Source organism: Apus apus, chromosome 13, assembly GCF_020740795.1.
Source record: "Apus apus isolate bApuApu2 chromosome 13, bApuApu2.pri.cur, whole genome shotgun sequence".
NCBI classification, from domain to species: Eukaryota; Metazoa; Chordata; class Aves; order Apodiformes; family Apodidae; genus Apus; species Apus apus.
The window spans coordinates 8759507-8777334 of record NC_067294.1 but is presented as its reverse complement, the minus strand read 5'-3'; the positions used below and the strand labels follow the sequence as shown (position 1 = coordinate 8777334).

The following is a 17828-nucleotide window of genomic DNA, read 5'->3' as shown; positions in this document are numbered from 1 at the left end:
AGAGGATGTGCAGGTGCAGGCTGCCTGTGATGGAGACCTTGCCTGCACAATCTCTATCATTTCCTACCTAATATTTTCTTCTGACAGGAGCTTTTCCAGGTGATTGCTCTGCAGATGCCGCCTGGGTAACAGCTGAGCTCTTTGCTGGTAAATGATGTCAAATCAGTCAAAGCTGGGGCAGGCTCTGAACAGAGGCCTCCAGCACTGCACCAAGCCTGGGCACTGCCTGGGGCTCTGCCTCTCTGGGGGGCCTGAGGTCTGCCACTGTTCTTGTGGGGGCAGAAGGCTGTCACCCACCAGAAACAGCCCTCGTACCCGTGGTGTATCTCTAGTCATTCTGTGCGGGTAGTCCTAGAGTTGGGGAAGGGGCACAAGCCCCCTGCCGTGTTCCTCACCAGCACACTTTTGCTTTGTCTCAGGCCTGGTGAGGATGCCTGCAGGATAGACATGGGTGTACTGGGGGTAAGATGGACTGAGCAGGGCTCTGGGAGCCACCTGTGGCCTCCCCCTTCATTGGTGGCCTGGCTTGGTTGCTGCCTAGAGTAGCCTCTCCCCATGTATGATGAGCTTGCCAGGTCATAGCCTTGACAGGTTGGAGGGATGAGGAAGCTGATGTGGGGCCCCAGGAAAGCAATGGCTGAGAAGAGGCTGGAGCAATGTACAAATCCCTTTATTTTATTAGTTTGTCAAAGACTAGTTCGAGCAGGATGGTCACAGCATGTTTGCGGGGCCCTGAGCCACCCGCTGCCTCCTGGGGACAGCCCTGGTGAGCAGCTGGGGGCTGTGGCAGAGGAAGCACAGGGAGGGGGGAGCACGGTGTGGCAAGGGACGGGCCGGGGTGAGGGCGTGCCCCTGCATCCCCCCATTGGGGTGCAAGCAGCGGCTCCTGGGACATGCCCAGGATCCTTCCCAGGCCCAAGGGACCCATGTGTCCAGTGTCGGGGGGGGGGGGCAGCTGGGCACTCCCAGCCTGGCCCGGCAGCCCGCGGCCCCGCGCTGGCTTTATTGCAGAGCGGGGCCCCCGGCAGCGTGGCGGGGGGGCTCTCCGCTCAGCGCCGCGGGTGGGCCCGGGGACAGCAGGGACTCAGGGGGGCAGGGGGCGTGTAGGAGCGTGAGCAGCGGACACGAGGACGCATGGAGCGACGAGGCGCACCCTGGCACAGAGACACTGATGCGAAAACGGGGGCCAGCGGGGCCGAGACACGGACGATCGAGCGGTGGGGACGGCGGGGACGGGGCGGGGGGGACGGGGCAGGGGTGGTCCCTGCCCCGCACGCGCCTTTGTACACGGTCGGTGGAGCGCGGCGCCCGCTCCTCCCGGTGCTGAAGTATTGCAGTCTAACTGATATGGCTTTAACTATGGGGCCAGAAATGCGGGGAGGGGGGGGGGGGGGGGGTCCCCTCCAACTCCCCGATGCTGGGGCACACCGGGCAGCCCCGGGGGACCCCAGGGACCGGGGCTGGGGGGGAACTGCGGGCAGGGCGCCTGGCTTTGTGCTTTGGGCTTGGCCCAGGGCGGGACGGGGCAGGGGGATGGCAGTGCTGGGGACGAGGGCAGGCGAGCAGAGGCCTGCCGGGGTCCCCTGGGAGGGCAGGAAGGGCAGGGCAGGGGGCACGGGGAGCCACCCCGGGGGGGCCGGTAGGGTCTGGGGTGCCCCCAGCCTGCCACGAGGTTACATCAGTGCATTTGGTCCCGGTTCGCCCTGTCCGGCCAGGGCCGCTCCCCTTTGGCACGGCATGGTGGGGGGGGCCCTGCCTGGACGGGACGGGGCGGGTTTTTGGTCTGGTCGGGGGAAAGGACAGGACGGGGTGGGGAAGGGGTGCGGGGACCCCCCTCGGGGCCAAGGGAGCTAATGGCGGGGTCAGAGGGGAGAGGGCGCCCGTGCCCCAGTACCCCATGGCAGGGTTGGTGGTGCTGTTACTTCTTGAACATATCCTGCAGTGGGCCGGGCAGGTACTTGAGGACTGTGTCCAGGATGCTCTCCTCCTCTTCCTCGTCCTCGTCCCCGCAGCCCGCTGGGATCGCCTTCTTGGGGCGTGTCAGGCTGCCCTCACAAGGCTGCTCCAGAGCGGCTTTCTCCTCTGCCTCCTTCTCCTCCTTCTTCTTCAGCCCATACTGCCAGGACACAGTCTCTCAGCAGGGCAGGCAGTGGGTGCTGCCCGCATTGTGCCCTCTGCTCATCACCACCACCTTGGGCCACCCTCCCCCCTGGCCATACCAGCTCCTTGTCCCAGCCCCGCTTCTCCCTTGTGCCCACCTTGTCACGGATCTGCTGCCGGACTTTCTCCCTCTCAGCTTCCATGCGGGCGTGCTTGGCTTTCCGCTCCTCCTCCTGCTGGCGCAGGGCTTCCTGCCTCTCCTCTTCCTTCTTCTGCGCATCAGGGTCCTTCTCCTCCTCACCCCCCAGCATCTTCCCCATGTCCTTGGTAGCCCCTGCACAGTACAAGCAACATCAGCTGGTTCCCAAGGGTGCTCTAGCCCAGCGCTGGCTGCCAAAGCCCCTGCACAGGCAGGAAGGGTGCGGAGCTCCCTGGCAAGGATGACCCAGGACATCCCGAGGACCACCCGTGCCGGAGCTGGCTGCTGATGGGCTCCGGAGGCTGCGGGGACGGGGAGTGCCATGGGCTGGCTGAGCTGATCTAGTTCAGCATCAGCCAGGGGAGATGCCGGCAGCTCCTTCTGCACTGGCACCCAGGGGACCCGCCGGGAAATCCCACTTAGCGGCAGGAGAGCCGGGATTCCCCTGCCAGGCGCTGCTAGTGTCGGGAACAGGAGTCCCGCACGGCTCCGGCAGCAGCTTCCCAACACTGGTGGCTCTCCCCACAGCTCTGTCCCTCCGCCCTGTCCCTCCTGCCATGCTCTCCGGAGTGTCAGACTGGCATCGCTCCCGAAGGGGGGACCCTGAGGGGGCTCTGCACGCACTCACCGCCCAGCGCTTGCTTCATGACGAAGTCCATGGTGCCGGTGTGAGTGCGTGGCTAGGCCAGTGCCCAGCGCTCATCCACTGCTGTCCAGGCTCACCAACCACCTGCGTGGGCAAAGAGGGATACAGCTGGGGACACCATGTCCAGGGTCCCCACTGCCCCGGCATGAGAGATGGGATGATCCCTTGGGCTGCAGAATGCACCTTCTGTGTCTCTGTACCTTCCAGAATGGACAGAGGGAGCTTTTGGGGTCTGCAGGCAGAGGGGTAGGTAGGTCTGCCTGCTGGCAGCAGTGACTGTGTGTGTGATCCCCGTAGGGTGCTGGGGACAGGTGACAGGATGCAGGGGTACGGCATGTGTAGGACGTGTGTGTGTGTATGTGCACGCAGTGTTTGCGTGCGCTTGTGTGTGAGATGTATGTGCAGGCTGTGTTTGGCCAAGAGGTGTATTTGCAAGTGGCTGCGGGCTCTGTTTGCACGAGGGAGGGGGCGGTGCGGGTGTTTGTGGGGCTGCAGGCTGCGTGTGCCCACACGGTGTGCGGGGTTGCAGCCTGTCTGCAAGCTCTGAGTCTGTGCGTGCGGGAGTTCGGGGGTTTGCAAGCTGTGTGGATGTGTGCGCGAGGGGGTGTGTGTGCACAGGGGTTCGCAGGCTGTGTTTGTTTGTGCTGCGTGTGCGCTGCCTGCGTGTGTTTGCACACTCTGGGGGGGTTGCAGGCTGTGTTAGTGTGGGCGGGGGGACTCTGTGTGCAGGTCCGTTTGCAGGCTGTGTGGGGGGGGTGTGCACGCAAATTTGCAGACTATGCCGCGTGTGTGTACGTATGGGGGTGTTGCAGGCTGTTTGCATGCTCTGTGTGTGTGCGGGGATTGCAGCTGCGGGGGTGTGTGTGTATGCGGGGGGCGGTGGGGGATAAGTGCCCGTGCCCCCCTCGTGCCTTGTGTGTGTAGGGGCTGCAGGCTGTGCTCACAGTTTGCAGCATGTGCGGGTGTGTGCATGCGTGTGTGCGTGCCCTGTGGGTGCCACAGCCTCGCGGGTCCCCCCCACCCCGGCTCCCCGGGACCCCGCTGGACTCCGGGGGACTCCACGAACCGGGACCTAGGGAAGTTTGTTGTTCTCAGCCTCGGGGCACGCCGCGGCACTGGGGAGGGGTTCTTCCAGGCGGTGAGCCCCGGGCCTGCAGGGGGGGCTCAGAGGACACCGGGGACATGGGGACACCGGGGGGCGCCTGGACATCGGGGCTGCAGGGAGGGTGCGGGGGACATCGGGGGCCGTTGGGACACAAGGAGCACCGGAAACCGCGGCCGCGTGGAGGGGGGGGGGACACGCAGCGACACCGAGGGGTGCAGGGACACGGACAACGCGGGGGGACACAACAGACGGGGGAGGGGACGCCGGCAGGCGCCGGGACACCGCACAGGCTGCAGCGACGCAGGGGACACGGGGGGGCGCCGGAAAGGCAGGGGACAACGGGGACACGGGACGTAGGGGATACCCGGCATGCGGGGAACACCGGGACCGCGGGGGGGTGGGGCAGGCACACAGAGGACGCGGCGGGCACACGCACCGGGGATACCGGGGACAACATGGAAGGGGAAGACAGTGACACGGGGAAGGGGGGAGCCGCGGCGGGGGTGGGTAGTCGCGCAGGGGACGCGGGGTCTGCGGCGAGGGGCCCCGCCCGGTGCCGCCCGGTGCCGCAGCGGCGGCGCTGTCCGCTGTCCCTTCAGCACCGGCGCGGCGCGGACTCACCGGCTCCGCCGCCGCTCTCCGCTGCCGCCGCTCCGCCCTCCCGCCCCGCCCCTCCCCGCCGCGGCCCGCCCCCCGCCCGCCTCCCGCGGCACGCGTGGGCCCGCCCGGCGTGACACCCCCCCGCCCGGCCCCCCTCTCCCTGAGGGGGATGCGGGACCACCATCCCCGGGAAACGCCGCATGATTTCCTGGGAAACGTCCCGATGCCCGGGAGGTGCCCCCGGGGAGCCCCATATCGCTCCCCAGGATGCGGACAGGGACACCCGGATCCCCCCTCCCCGCTCTCCTGCAGCTGAGCCATGTGTGGGGGAGCGCGTCCTGCGCGGGGTTAATGATTCAACTCCGCAGCAATTAATGGGCAAAAAGAAGCATTAATCAGCCGCAGCCGCCAGGGAGCTGCCCCCCCGCCCAGCCTTGCACCCCTCACTGATGCGCAGCACCCCGTCCCCCTCCGCAGCAGTGCAGGGAGGCTGCGGGACTTGAATTAAAGTCCCTGATAAATCATCAGCCCCCGCCCCCCTCTGCTTTTCCCCTGCCGACAGCCGCCACTCGGAGGCCCCAGCTTTGGATTTTTGGTGTTGCCCCCACCCAGGGGGTCTCCCACGGTGCGCGGGCAGGGGATGTTGGGAGGGTCTGCACGGTGGTGTTGAGGCCACGATGCCCACACAGCTCAGAGAGTCCTGGGGAAGGTAATGGGGGGGCACCACCTTGCCTGGCCTCCCTGAACCTGCTCCTGCCGCCCCTCCTGCCCCCCAGCCCCATTCCCTGGCTGTGGGACAGGGCTCCCCCGGGTCTCCCATCCTTGTCCCAATGCACAGAGGTGCTGGGGACAAGGAAGCGCTCCATCGCCAGCTCTGCCACCCTGCAGAGGAGCAGCCAGCGCCTCCTAATTAATCCAGCCCTGGGTTATTAGAAACAAGAAGAGCTCTTTGCAAATCAGATTAGTGGTGCTCTGAGCCAGGCTTTGGGGAGAGCTGGTGTTTAATGGTGAGGCTCTAGAGAAGCAGCTCTGCAGGGATGCCCATAGCTATGGCCCAGAAAAGTGCTGGAGAAGGATTGGGTGTGGGGTCATTTTGGGAACACCACCCACCGCATGTGGGAGGCTGAGGGGAGCAGGGACAGGCTGCAGTTTGCCCCACAAGCCCGGTGGTGCAGGATGCAGAGATGCTGCTGGTGCGACTGGGCAGTGCAGGGGCTGCCATGGGGAGGATGGAGGGGGGATGTGGGACTTAGGACAGCAGTGGGGAGCAATCTCGCAGCCGGGAGGAGGGCAGACCTGCACCCCGCGTGTGCCAGCCCAGCACCTCTACAGGGACTCAGCACCCGCAGAGCTGCGTGTGTGCACCCACTGCTGGCTTCTGCCCTGACGCACAGTTGCTGCCACGGACAGGTCTTGGCACAGGGACACGTTGAGGACATGGCCCTGGTGTTCACTCCCTCTCACCACTCCCAAAAAAACACGCAACCCCCAGCACAACCCATTTCCACGAGCCCCAAGCCTGCAGCTTCCTTCTGCCGTGGCAGCGTCCAACAACTCCTTTTCCTACCTCCAATGAACAAACGCCTCCTGCCCTCATGCCCAGCCCCGCTTTGCCCACTGGGACCTTGTGGGACAGGCACATGGGCAGTGGGACAGGCCTGTGCTTCGTCCGTCTGCCCGTCCGTCTGTCTGTCCTGCAGCAGCCCTGCTCCGGGCGCTGACGTCAGCGCTCCCGGCAGCCGGGCGGTGGGCGGGCGGCACCGCTCCTATTGTATTAAAAATAATACAGCGGAGCACAAATTCATTACAGATAAGTGTGACAGCCAGGAGGAATTAACGAGCCCGTCTCTCAGCGCCTGACAAACGCCTCCTTTTGTTCCTGGGATGGGTCCTTAAGTCTTTCAATCTTTGGAGATGCTCCGGCTCATTAAGCACATCCTCCCCCGGTAGCTACCAGCGTGCCTGGGGACTGCCCCCGGTATGAGCTGTGGCCAAGCCGGCAGGGCCGTCCCTTGTGCCATTGCCCAGGGCTAAGCCGGGCTTGCCCTCCTTGGGGCTTGGTGGCCTGGAGTGCTGACCCCCTACGGCAAGTGGGGGGCTGGGGAGAGGTGGGCGAAGCAGCCCCGGTCCCTGCTGCCGCCGGAAGCACGAGGCTCCCGTGAGCTCTGGCCACCAGCCCTGGCGCTCCAACCGCCGGTGCCAGAGCACGACCGCAGCCGTCGGGCTGGCGGGCGCCCAGATCTGCCCTGCCAGCTGGGCTCCCGCAGGAAGGGCAGCCAAGGGCTTGTTACCAGCCCTGGGCATCGTCTCCATCCTCACACACCCCTACGGACACTGCTGCTCCCAGGATGGGCGCTGGCGACCTCCTCACTCCCAGAGCCAAGCTGGCTCTGGCAGGCGTTTGGAGGATGCTCCTGATGTTAGGATATTGCTTGCGCCTGGCACGGGCACTCCTTAGGCACAGCTGTCCCCTGGCATGGTCCCGGGCAGTGTCACCTGCTGGGTGGCTGCCTGGAGCTGATGGGGGAAGCAGAAAGGGAAGGGACTGGCAGGGATGGGAGGGACAGGGGAACAGCACCGTGGCCAGATGGAGTAGGAAGCTCTCAGTGCTGCCAAGTCCTGCAAGTTGCCTCTGTGCCGGCTCACGGGGGTGGCGTGGCAGGGACAGAACCAGCACGGGTGCCAGGGCCCTGGCAATACTTTGCACTGCTCCCTACAGCCCCCAAGGAAAGGACACGGGTCTGGCTGCTGCTGCCATGTCTCTTACTGCATCCACCACCAGCAACACCCCAAGTGGCATCTGCCCTCCCTGCTACTGCCATCATCTCCAGGCCTCGCAGTCATAGGGGGACCTTGCAAGGTCACAGCCTCTGTGAGCCCTTGTGATGATCCTGGGCAAAGAGAAACAGGTGCCTGAGTAGCTGCACCCATCCCTGTGACACTGCCAATCCATCCTGCTGCCTCCCATTAGCACAGGACAGTTATTTTACTTATCCTCCTGCCCCATCTCTGGCAGAAAATAATTATTGGTCTTTCTTATTGCACCAAGGGATTAAAAGTGGTTAACTCCATTTCCAAAGGCTTTGTTATGTTGGTTTTCCCTTGGCTGCTGCACAAGGCGATTTCCACAATGCCACTTAGGCAGCTTTTATCAGGTTGTCTTCTGGAGGTAATTGGGTTTTTCAGGAGCCTGCTTAAAATTCGTAACCCAGCCTCTTAAACAAAACGAAAACAGCAGCGGGGAAAAGATGAAGAGGCAGCACAAAACATGCAGCAGATGCAGCCTCCTGAGAGCAGTCCTGGTCCCTTGGGACTGGCACCTGGCAGGGATGGGGACAGGGACAGGAGTCAGTGTACCATAGTGTTAGGCTCTGGCTGGACCATCCAGTGCAGCTGCAGAGCAGAGTGAGGGTGCAGAGACCACAGGGACAGACCCTGCCACCTCTGCTGTCCCTCCTGCTGGTCATTCTGTTACATTGTGCTCAGGGTGAACCTGCAGTACCCAGATCCACCCATGTTCAGCCCCTGGGGATGCCAGGGCCACCACTCTGGTGGTGGACTTGTGCTGTGGCTTGGCCCCAGCTCCACTACGATGGTGTACCTGACCTTGGGAGCAGCACCATGGTGGTGGAGGTCCAGGGTCAGCAGGGCCTCCTGAGCTCATCAGTGCAGGACAGAGAAAATGGGCCAAATTCACCCCTGGAGCTATCCTCACAGGATGACTTCTGCTGGCCCCACACCCTGAGCATCTCCCTGGCTCTGGGCTTTGCTGGCTGGATAGGGAGGCTCCTGCTCACTGCCCTCCCCATGCCTTGCACTGCATGGCCACAGCAAAGCCCCCCTGCAGCCAGAGGGGCTCTGAGCTGATGCTGTGGCTTTTCCTACTCTCCTGCATCACTATCACGGGCCTGTCTGTGTTCATACCACAGCCTCATCAACATCAGTGTTGCAGACCCATCTGCAATGCTACCACAGCCCTGTAGGCATCACTTCCACCGATCCATCTGCCCCTTCCTGCCAGGCTCCTGCCTGTGGGGTGGGGGGCTGTGCTGGGCATCCCCAGCTTGCCCCTGCCCAGCTCCGTGCCCCAGAGCACAGTGTGGGCCAGGGAGCTGCTGCAGCAGATGGTCAGCAGGGTTGGATCACGATCCTGTGTGCAAGGAGGGATGCGTGTGTCCCCCCAGGGGGGCCATTTGGAAGAGCTGCTTGTGAACTGATGCCTGCAGGGCCCCAGCACAGCAGCTGGCGTGTGAGCCAGGGTGGCCGTGGCTGAAGGAGGGATGGGGTGAAGAGGGGACTCAGCCCACAGCTTCCACCTGTTCCCAGCATGGCAGTGTCCCAGGAGCAATCAGCAAGGGGTGTTCCAGGTGCTCCCAGTGCTGCTCAGCCCTCCAGAGCTCCCCCAAAAGACCATCTATACCTGCATCTCTGCAAAAGATAGTGATGGAGGAGCTGAATATCCCAGTGAGAGTGCTCAAGGGGACAGAGACCCAACTCCAGGCTCCAGCTAAGAAGCACCCAGTGTGGCTGGGATGTCAGCCTCTGAGCAACCAAGTGCCTTGGCTTGGTGCACTGCAATGGAGAGTTCTGCTCACCCTGCCACAGTCTTAGGGTCAACCAGAGCCCTGAAACGTCCATGTCCCCATAGCTCTGCCAGGGCCCTGACACCCCACCATGCTGCAGCCACCCACTGCCCTGTGAGCACTGGGGGACAGTGGGATGGACCCCACTGGCCGAGCACTGCAGGTGTGACTCCCTGTCCCCAGGGCTCCCAGCGTGAGTCCAGTGAGTCTGTGCCATGTGTTACTGAACAGAGGCACTGCAGCCCCTTGTTTATCCTGGCATGGCTACACGGGGAGCAGGCTGTGGGAGCTGTGGTGTCTCCCTGCAGTCTCAGCCAGAAGATTCAGGCTGGCTGCAATCTGGCTGATTCCCCAAACAGGTTTATGACCCCCGGGGTTACTAACCTGTCCGTTTTCCACCTCCCCACCCCAGGCAGGGTGGATCCCACCTCCCCATAAAGCAGCCATTGTGCACTCAGCCTCAGTGCTATTACCTACACGGCTTTCTGAAGCCCACACAGCAGGTACTTCTAGCATTTACATCCCAATCACTGTATAGAAAGGCACACTGGCGCCGACTCCACCCCATCAATATTTATGGCAGGCACGCACACCCGCACAGCAATGCAGGGGCCGGCGCGGAGCGGAGCTGGGCGCAGCATGCCAGGCACTGCTCAGGTAGTAGGCAGAAGCCCCCTGAGCCCTCTGTGCTGCCTCCCCATCCCTCCCCATCACCCCAGTTGTTGCCTTTGGGGAAGGAGCCAGCCTGTGCATATACTGATTTCCAACCCTGCCACACTGGCAGGGACAAGCAGGGCCTGTGCTGGCACCAGTGATGGAGGTGGTTGAGACTGTGCAGGGAGCGGATGCCTGAGGGTCCCCTCCTCGCTCCATGTCAGGATGGGATTTGGGCACCTGCTCCCTGCAGAAAGCCTCAGAGGGGTTATACCCACACTCATTTCATTGGCAGGGGAAAGGCATGAAGAACAAGGGCATGACTAACTCAAGACTGGGCATCCAGACCATGGCAGGATAGCAGCAGCCCCCACCTGTCCCCTCTCCAGCCGAAGAGCCCTCAAAAATGAGGCCCTGGGACCTGCTCCCCTGGGCTTCAGCCTCATGTTGATACAGGTGTTGGTTTTGCAAAGATCCTGCAAGCTCCTGGGGCTCCAGGGATGAAGGCAGAGATCCTGGGGGTACTTTAAACTCCTCCTGCACCACCGAGGCTGAGGAGCAGGAGGAAGAGGGGAGGAGGGATGCCATCATGGCTGGTTCTGCTCTACCCAGACTCCCAGCCTGACTCTGGGGAAGCATCTGCCTTTCCAGAGAGGGGCCCAACACATGCTGGAAGAGGAGAGGTTTGGGAGCAGAGATGCCCTTTGTCCAGGGCAACAGATCCTGCTGAGGGCCACAATGCTGGGGACACCCTGTCCTCTGACAGCAGCAGATGGCTGCACAGTGCAGGACTCCATGGTGGTGTGGGGGGACACATCTGGGTGTCTGAGCTTCAGCCAAGCTGTAGCTTGGTGGGAGTGGCATGAGCCTGCAGCGCTGAGAGGGGTGAGAACCACATACCAGGGGGAAGCTGGGATGGATGGGGGTCTTGCTGCACACTCTGGCTGAGATCCCCCACCCTGGCCTGCCTGCACTTGGGGTTTCCGCTGCGGCGTGACGCCGGATGGGCACGGCACCACTCCAAGAGCTGCTGGGGCCCTGGCCAAAAAATTCATTCTTGGCTGCTTGCAGTGGGGTTTGGCGCGTACTTTTTCCATCTGGGGGCTTTCAAAGGCAATAAAAAAAAAAAAAGAAAAAAAAAAAAGGAAGAAAAAAAAAATCCCTTGCCCTGCCCCAGCTCCACAGTCACCATCACCTGCCATGGTTACCATGCAGGACCATGCCCAGCATCCACCTGGAGTCCCAGCTGCTCCCCTCTCCCATCACCTCAGCCTGGTCCTCAGCTGGTCTGGATGCCTCTTACCCTGCACCCAGTCTCACCAGGATGCCCATGATGAACCCCCCACCCTGGGGGGCCTGGCTAGTGCTGCTGAGGCAGCCTCAGGCAGTGCTGCCTACCTTGATGTGCGCAGCGCCGGGCGTCCGCGGCCTTCAGCACCTAACGCAGGGGGGTGAGGGTCTGGCGGGGGTGGCTGGGCATCGCAGGGAGAGCAGGGCCTGCAGGAGACACCAAAAGTAAGAGGATCAGCTCTGCGGTGGGGCCCTGGGACTGGATGGGGTGGACAGGGCAGAATCACTTGATAGGGCATAGGGAAAGCACACCACTGCCCTCTCCCTCCAGCCAGGGGACCAAGATGGGTCTGTGCACTCCTTTACATCCTGACCTCCAAGGATGGGAGCAAGACAAAGCAACAAGATACACTGTGTCCCTGAAGGTGGAAGCCCAGTGAGGTGCAAGGAGGGTGGCAGGCTGCTGGAGGTGGCCACCCATCAGGGTCTTTGCTCCTCTCCCAGAGCAGAGACACCACCTCAGCTGCTGGCAGAGGACTCCCGACTGTCTCTGCAGACACCCGGCAGTTTGGATGCCTCCATTAAATATTTAGAGGGCTCTCAGCTCTTTGAGGATTTTAAAATTTCACATTAACTCTGCCTTCCTCAGCTTGCAGATAATGAATTTTTCTTTGGAGAACATGATGGCAAGTTGAAACAAGTCACCAAACAAAAGACATTGCGATTGGAGAAAGCCTGGACCTGCTCTGGGCTCCTTACTTCTGCTGGAGGTCAGGAAGTTTTTTCCTGGGGGTCTTGTCCTTTCCCTGAATGTCCTTGAAATCCCCCAGTGATGCTCAGGGAGACACAGGGTGTGCTCCTAGCAGATCCTGGCATGGGCAGGGGCTGTGCAGAGACCCACATTCCAGGCTGGCAATTTCTTGGGTGACCTGTCCTTGTGGTGTGGCTGGTGTGACCATGATGGGGGCCACAAGTGTGATTTGTGTTCTGCAACCTGGGGAGCAGATTCCTGGGGAAGTTGCAGATTCACTTTGACTTCGAGCAAAGGCTTTTCTTCCACCCTGGGAAAGGAGGGAGGCTTTGAAAAACTGGAGATAAATATGTGACCCAGGGGAGTCAGGGGAAACACAGGCAAACAGTGATGCTGGAGGAGCAGGGGCTGGGATGGATGGAGCCTGCATTTTTAAAAGCATTACAGAACAGGGATGCCTTGTCCCAGCCCTGGGGCAGGAGATGCTGCCAGCCCTGGGCACAGTGCTGAGTTCAGGGAGGGTGCAGGCTCACCCAGGGTACTCAAATCTCTGGGGGCTCCGAGGAAGGGGCAGAGGGTCCCGAGTGGGAACCCCCCAGGAGACCCCAGAATGGCAGCTGCTTCCCTGGGAAATGCAGCACTAAAAGCTCAGCCTGGAAAGGGCTCAACAGCAGTGTGAAGGTGACCTTTGCTGAGGACAACTGCTGCCTCCTTCGGGGTGTGGGAAGGCTGAGGAGTGGGGTAAGATAGGCTGCAGAGTGCTGTGGGGACACGTGCCTGGCGATGGCTGGTTACCAGACAGCTCAGAGCCAAGGAGATGAGCTGGGCTGGGACAGGATCAGTCCCCTGCTTTGTCAGCCATGGCCTGGGGTGCAAATTAGCTTTTCTGTGCTGAAACTCCAGAGGGTGGGAAGAGCAGGAACCCCTTGCCTGGGGACCTAAGAGAATGCAGAGGGTCCTGGGCTGTGTTGATCTGATTCCTGCAGGGTATTTTTTTTTTTTCCTGAGACAGACTGAAGCATTTTTGGGTTTTGTTTCTTTTATTTGTTTGTTTGCTTATGTTTTCCCTGCCTTTGCAGAGCTTGTCAGTACTGTGAAGATGCATCTCACCCAGACAGCTGCACTCTTTGGTCTGTCTGTCTGTCCAGGCAACCAGACACCAACCACAAACAAAAGCAGAGGATAGGGGAGAGCAGAGCAGGGTGTTGGAGCTAGGACGCCCCCAGCTCTGGGGACAGAAGTATCCCCAGGTAGTGGTAGGGCTGCTTTTATCCAGCTGAGGTCTGGAAACAAGACAATATCCAGGGAAAACTTAATTCTTGAGATGAACCTATTAGCAAGTCCTAAGCTCTTCTGCTTTGGCACCTCTGGCTCTTGGCACCCTGTTTTTACAGCTGAACTTGTCCAAATGTCTGCAGAGGAGGGCGGGCTGGGGTAAGGGAGCAGTGGGGTCTGTGGGCTGGGAAACTCTGGGCCACATCTTAGAGCATTTTTTCTGCCCAAAGAAAATGCTCTCATCACCTGCCTTGAGTCTGGCATCAGCTTCTTGTCCAGGCACCAGGGCGGGAAAGGAGGCTCAGAGCGATGATGCTTGGAGAAAATATCTGCAAACAGGACTTGGTGCCAGCAGTGCACTGTCCTGGCTCTCTAAAAGGGTCCAAGGGTCTCAGGGTGCCATGCCACGCTTGGCAGTCACCAGAGGCATTTCCCGGTCGGGGTCCTGTATCTGAACCAACCTGCTGTGCCTTCAGAAAGCAGACCCTCAGCCTCAGAAATCCCAATGCCTCTTACAGACATCATCTTGCCACAGGCTGGGGCAGGTCTGGGTCACACCGTCATGGGGCTTTCATATTTGGCTGAGATGAATGATGTTTCTGAGCCTCTGGCAAGTGTTACAGCAGGAGCTGGTGACACCAGCTGTGGAGGGACAGACCTGCTGGGCTGGCTGCTTTCAGGAGGAGCAGGCACCTGCAGTGCAGAACTGCATGGCAAAGGTGACAGTGGCTCCTGGTGAGGCAAAGGCCAACCCAGCAGGATGCTGGAGGCTGGGGGCACAGCCTGGACAGCTCCTGGCTAGACAAGGCACACGGTCTGGGTCTCTGTGGCCAGGAAGGCTCCGTGGAGCTGGGAGAGGCAGAGGAAAAAGCTCCTGGGATGAGTGAGCAGAGAGCGCTCACGCGAGAGCAGCCCGCAGGAGCGCAGCTTGTTTACCCTGGCTGAGCAGGCCTGATTGCTCTCTATAAATACACCCGGCAAGTAAACACCGGGGAGGGAGAAGGATCGTTTAAACTGGAGGATGATGCTGGCATAAGAACAAATGGGAAGGTCTGGCGAGGAAGGCTTTGGGCAAGAGAAGAGATCCTCTGGCTGCTCAGAGAGTCCTGCTCTGGGCAGGGAGGTCCAGCCCTGGCTGTTTGGGCAGCACATGATGCCTGAGCACTTGGGCTCAGTGCTGGGGGGAAAGGCAGCAGCCCAGGCTGCAGTGCCTGTGCCCACCTGCCTGACCAGACCCCTCCAGCTCTGGGCCATGGGGAGGCAAGTGGGTGCCTAGTGCTGGGAGCAGAGTTGTCACACTGCCAGCGGTGTGTGACACAACTGTTGGTTGGGGCCAGTGGTACCAACTCTTCTCTGGAATACCGGATCTCGGCTGGGACCTCTCAGCTCCACTGCTAAAACCACAGTGGGTCACCCGACACAGAACCCCTCAGCTCCCAACAAGGAACACTGGGCCTGGAGGGCTGAGCCTGGCAGCAGCCTCTGCAGAAACCCAGGGAAGAGCCAGGGTGCAAACAGCAATCATCCTCCGGCACTGCAAGGTGTTAATAGCTCTGTCTGGTTGGGGTCATTTCAATACTAATGTTATCACGCGAGGCAATCGAAGAAACAAGCACTCAGCCCATAGTCAAGACAGACTTTATGACATTTTTCTCTGCTGGTTTCCCTCAGCTGAGCTCTCTCCATTTTCCCCAGGACAGTGAGGCTTGGACACTGGGAGCCGTGCTGCTGGCTGGGGGCTGAGCTCCCTGTTTCCCCCAGCCGTGTTAGAACCTGTCCCGGCATCCTTCGGGATCCTGCAGCCTCGGGGGGGACGAGGGCAGGATTGGCAGGGAGGACACCTCCTTGCACCCTTAGTCAGGCCCATCCTTCTTCATCCTCTATTTGCCAAAACCAGCTTGACTCGAATCAATCGCTCTGGCTCCTTCACCAAACTCAGCCGGGGGGGGGATGAGGAGGGCTGCCACTGGCTGCTGAGCCTGGCTGGTTGTGTGGAGAAGCCCTGAGCATCCTGCCCTGTCCTGAGGGAAGGTGCCAGCCCTGCTTGGCTGCTCTGACTCACTTCACTGCCCGCCTCGGGCAGCGGCTGCCCGGTCACGCTGGTGCCATGCGGGTGGCAGTGCCACCCAGTGCTGCCAGGCCTGGATCACAGAAGCTACCTGCCCTGTGTGCTGCAGCCACGGCACTGGGCACACGGCAGGGAGAGGGACCTCGTAGAGATGGTGCGGTGGGGCCAGAGGTTGGAGTCTGGGGAACTGGGGACTGTGCAGCTGGGATGCTCCACCAGTGGTTGGACTTAGCCACGGAGAGCAGGTTGAAGGAGGGAGATGTGATGGGGAGGCGTGGGAACAGCCTGGTGAGGTCCCAGAAGATCCTCACAGAAGAAGCTGGGTACAGGCAGGGGGTGGTGGGGGGAGCAGGTCGCTTCCTTTCCATGCCCACGGCCCCGCTCTGCAGAGCCCCCCCGCAGGGATGGCCAGGAGGGGCTGGAGGGGGGGATGCAAACCACCGTCCGGGTGGGTGACAGCCCTTCTCTTGCCATCCCCTACCTCCCCATCGGCGACCACCCCAGCGCTGCAGAGGAGCTGTCCAGGGTCGCACTGATCAGCCCTGCATCTTTCACCCGCATCCCGCATCCCCGAATCCCGCATGCCGCATCCCGCATCCTCGCGGCCGCCGCCCCGTTACATAAGCCGGGGGCCCCGGGAGGCTCGGCGGGCCGGTCCCGGCCCCCCCAGGCTCTGCGGCACGGCGGGCCCGCCCCCGGCCCCGACCCGGCCCCGGCCCCGGCCCGGCCCCGCACCCACCTGGCTGGGCTCGGCGCGGCTCCGGTCCGCCCCGTCCGCCCCCGGCGCAGGGAAGAGCCGCCGCCGGAAGGGAGGCGGGAGCCGTAGCGGTACGGGGGGGTTCCCGGTACTAGCTCCCCCTCCGCTGCACGGCCTCCCGGGCGGGGCCGGCTCCACGCCCGCCCCCGGCCCGCCCCGCGCCCCCGGCCCCGGCCTTCCCTCCCCGCAGCCGGCAATTTCCCTCCGGCAACCGGCGATGGCTCCCGCTGCCCTGCAGGTCCTGTCGCCTCCCGCTAATTGCTCTCCCCGGTAACTAACCGGCCCCCTCGGTGCCCCACAGTTGCACCTCTGCTATCCTGCCATCCCCCGGGTACTCGACTATGCCCCCCAGCATGCATCATTTGCCCCCAGTACCTCTCAGTACTTGGCCATGCCTCTGGCTCCCAGCAGTTGCACCTCCGGTGCCCATGACAGCTACCCCCAGTACCTGGCCATGCCTCCCAGTACCTCCCATTTCTTGGTTACCCCTGTTTCCCTAGTACCCAGCAATTACTCCCAGTATCTGGCCATCCCTCCTGACGCCTTACCTGGCAGTCACCCCCAGTGCAGCAATTCCCTTCAATATTCATCCTCCCCCCAGGGCCCAGCACTTCTCTCCCCCCCCAGTCAGTGATCCCCCTCCCATGGCACTGCCAGCTCCCCTCAAATGAGGGGTCCTTAGACAGGTCGTTTCTGGGTATCTGGAACTGCTCCTCAAATCCAAGCCCCCTGTTGCACCCGACAATGCCCTTGCCTGGGGTTTCTTGCATGGTATCCTGAGGATGGGGGTTAAGGAGAATTGGGCATGTCCAAGAGGAGTCCTGAGATCCCCATTGGCCTGAAGGGCTGGGACTCATCCTCCCCATGCCCAGCCTCTCTCCACAGACTGGTGCTGCTTTGCCTCCCTGGCAGACAAAGCATTCCTTGCCCTGCGTTTTGCTTTGGGTTTGTAGGTGAGCAGAATGGTTCCTGCCTAGCCCTGGGATTGCTCTGGGACAGGCACTTTCTGGGGTCAGCTCCTCGCTTTGCAGCTCATCTTTGGAATAGGTTTGGCCATTGGGATTCATCTCCTGAAAAATGGGGTCCTGCTGCTCCATCTGGTAGGGGGGATGCAGGACAGCTGTACCTTGGTGCCTGAGAAGGGCTCAGCAGCCCAGCCCTGAGGGAATTTGCTGCTCACATTTCCTACTCCAGAGAGCCCCTCTTCCACCACACATCATGGCAGGTGGGATGTGGGCCACCTCCAGGGTCAGCCCACTCTGCTTCGTGCCCTGCCACTTGTCATATCACACAGCAGCTCATCATGCTGCTCCTTCTTGCAAAGCTGCTGCGGGATGGAGAGGCTTATGAATAAATCAATCCCCCTCGGTGCTGAGGCAGCAAAACTTGGATGCGAACAGAGGAGCAGTGCTGGGGCTGATGGCCTGATGGCCAGGGTGGTACCACTTGTGAATTCCCCCCATGCAGCTGCCACAGACTGAGCTGCCTGCAGCCAAGTGGGCAGCTCCGGTTGCCTTCTTGCCATGTTTTATTTATCAAAGCACTCAATGTGCAGGCTCGCTCTCGCTGTCCCACATTCTTCTCGGATTCTCCTGCCTGGAAATGGGAGCAGCAGTTTGGAAAGGGGCCACGGGGTGCTGCTGGTTCTTCCTGGGCTCAGGGAGCACCAGCTCCTTTGCCTCCCTGTAGTGGGTTCCTGTGGGCTGTTGGCATGGCCCTGCCATGCTGCTGTCATTCAGCTGGTGCCATGCTGAGGAGATGGGTCCCTTGCTGTGAGCAGAAGGACAGCACTGTGTGACT

The 17828-nt window shown here is 61.6% G+C and overlaps 1 protein-coding gene across 2 annotated transcripts; it reads right to left on the bottom strand.

Moving 5' to 3' along the window:
- Positions 1–654: 654 nt before the first annotated feature.
- Positions 655–16053, bottom strand: CPLX2 (complexin 2). Of its 2 annotated transcripts, XM_051631498.1 has the most exons (5): positions 16011–16053; positions 11286–11384; positions 2928–3029; positions 2259–2434; positions 655–2116 (listed from the first exon to the last, which is right to left on the bottom strand). In XM_051631498.1, exons 3-5 carry the CDS (start codon positions 2956–2958, stop codon positions 1919–1921), a joined length of 405 nt encoding a protein of 134 aa, XP_051487458.1. In that variant the 5' UTR covers positions 2959–3029; positions 11286–11384; positions 16011–16053; the 3' UTR covers positions 655–1918. The 2 variants fall into 2 exon arrangements, with proteins under 2 accessions (XP_051487458.1, XP_051487459.1); XM_051631499.1 differs by lacking the exons at positions 11286–11384; positions 16011–16053 and adding an exon at positions 4672–4706.
- Between the last annotated feature and the right edge of the window lie 1775 nt (positions 16054–17828).

What these genes read in the sequence shown, in the direction of transcription:
- CPLX2 (XM_051631498.1), bottom strand. Translation starts at nt 2,958, where the DNA reads ATGGACTTCGTCATGAAGCAAGCGCTGGGCG. An exon ending in CATGAAGCAAGCGCTGGGCG is followed by an intron (nt 2,435 to 2,927) that starts GTGAGTGCGTGC and finishes TGTACTGTGCAG; the next exon opens with GGGCTACCAAGGACATGGGG. An exon ending in GGCAGCAGATCCGTGACAAG is followed by an intron (nt 2,117 to 2,258) that starts GTGGGCACAAGG and finishes GTGTCCTGGCAG; the next exon opens with TATGGGCTGAAGAAGAAGGA.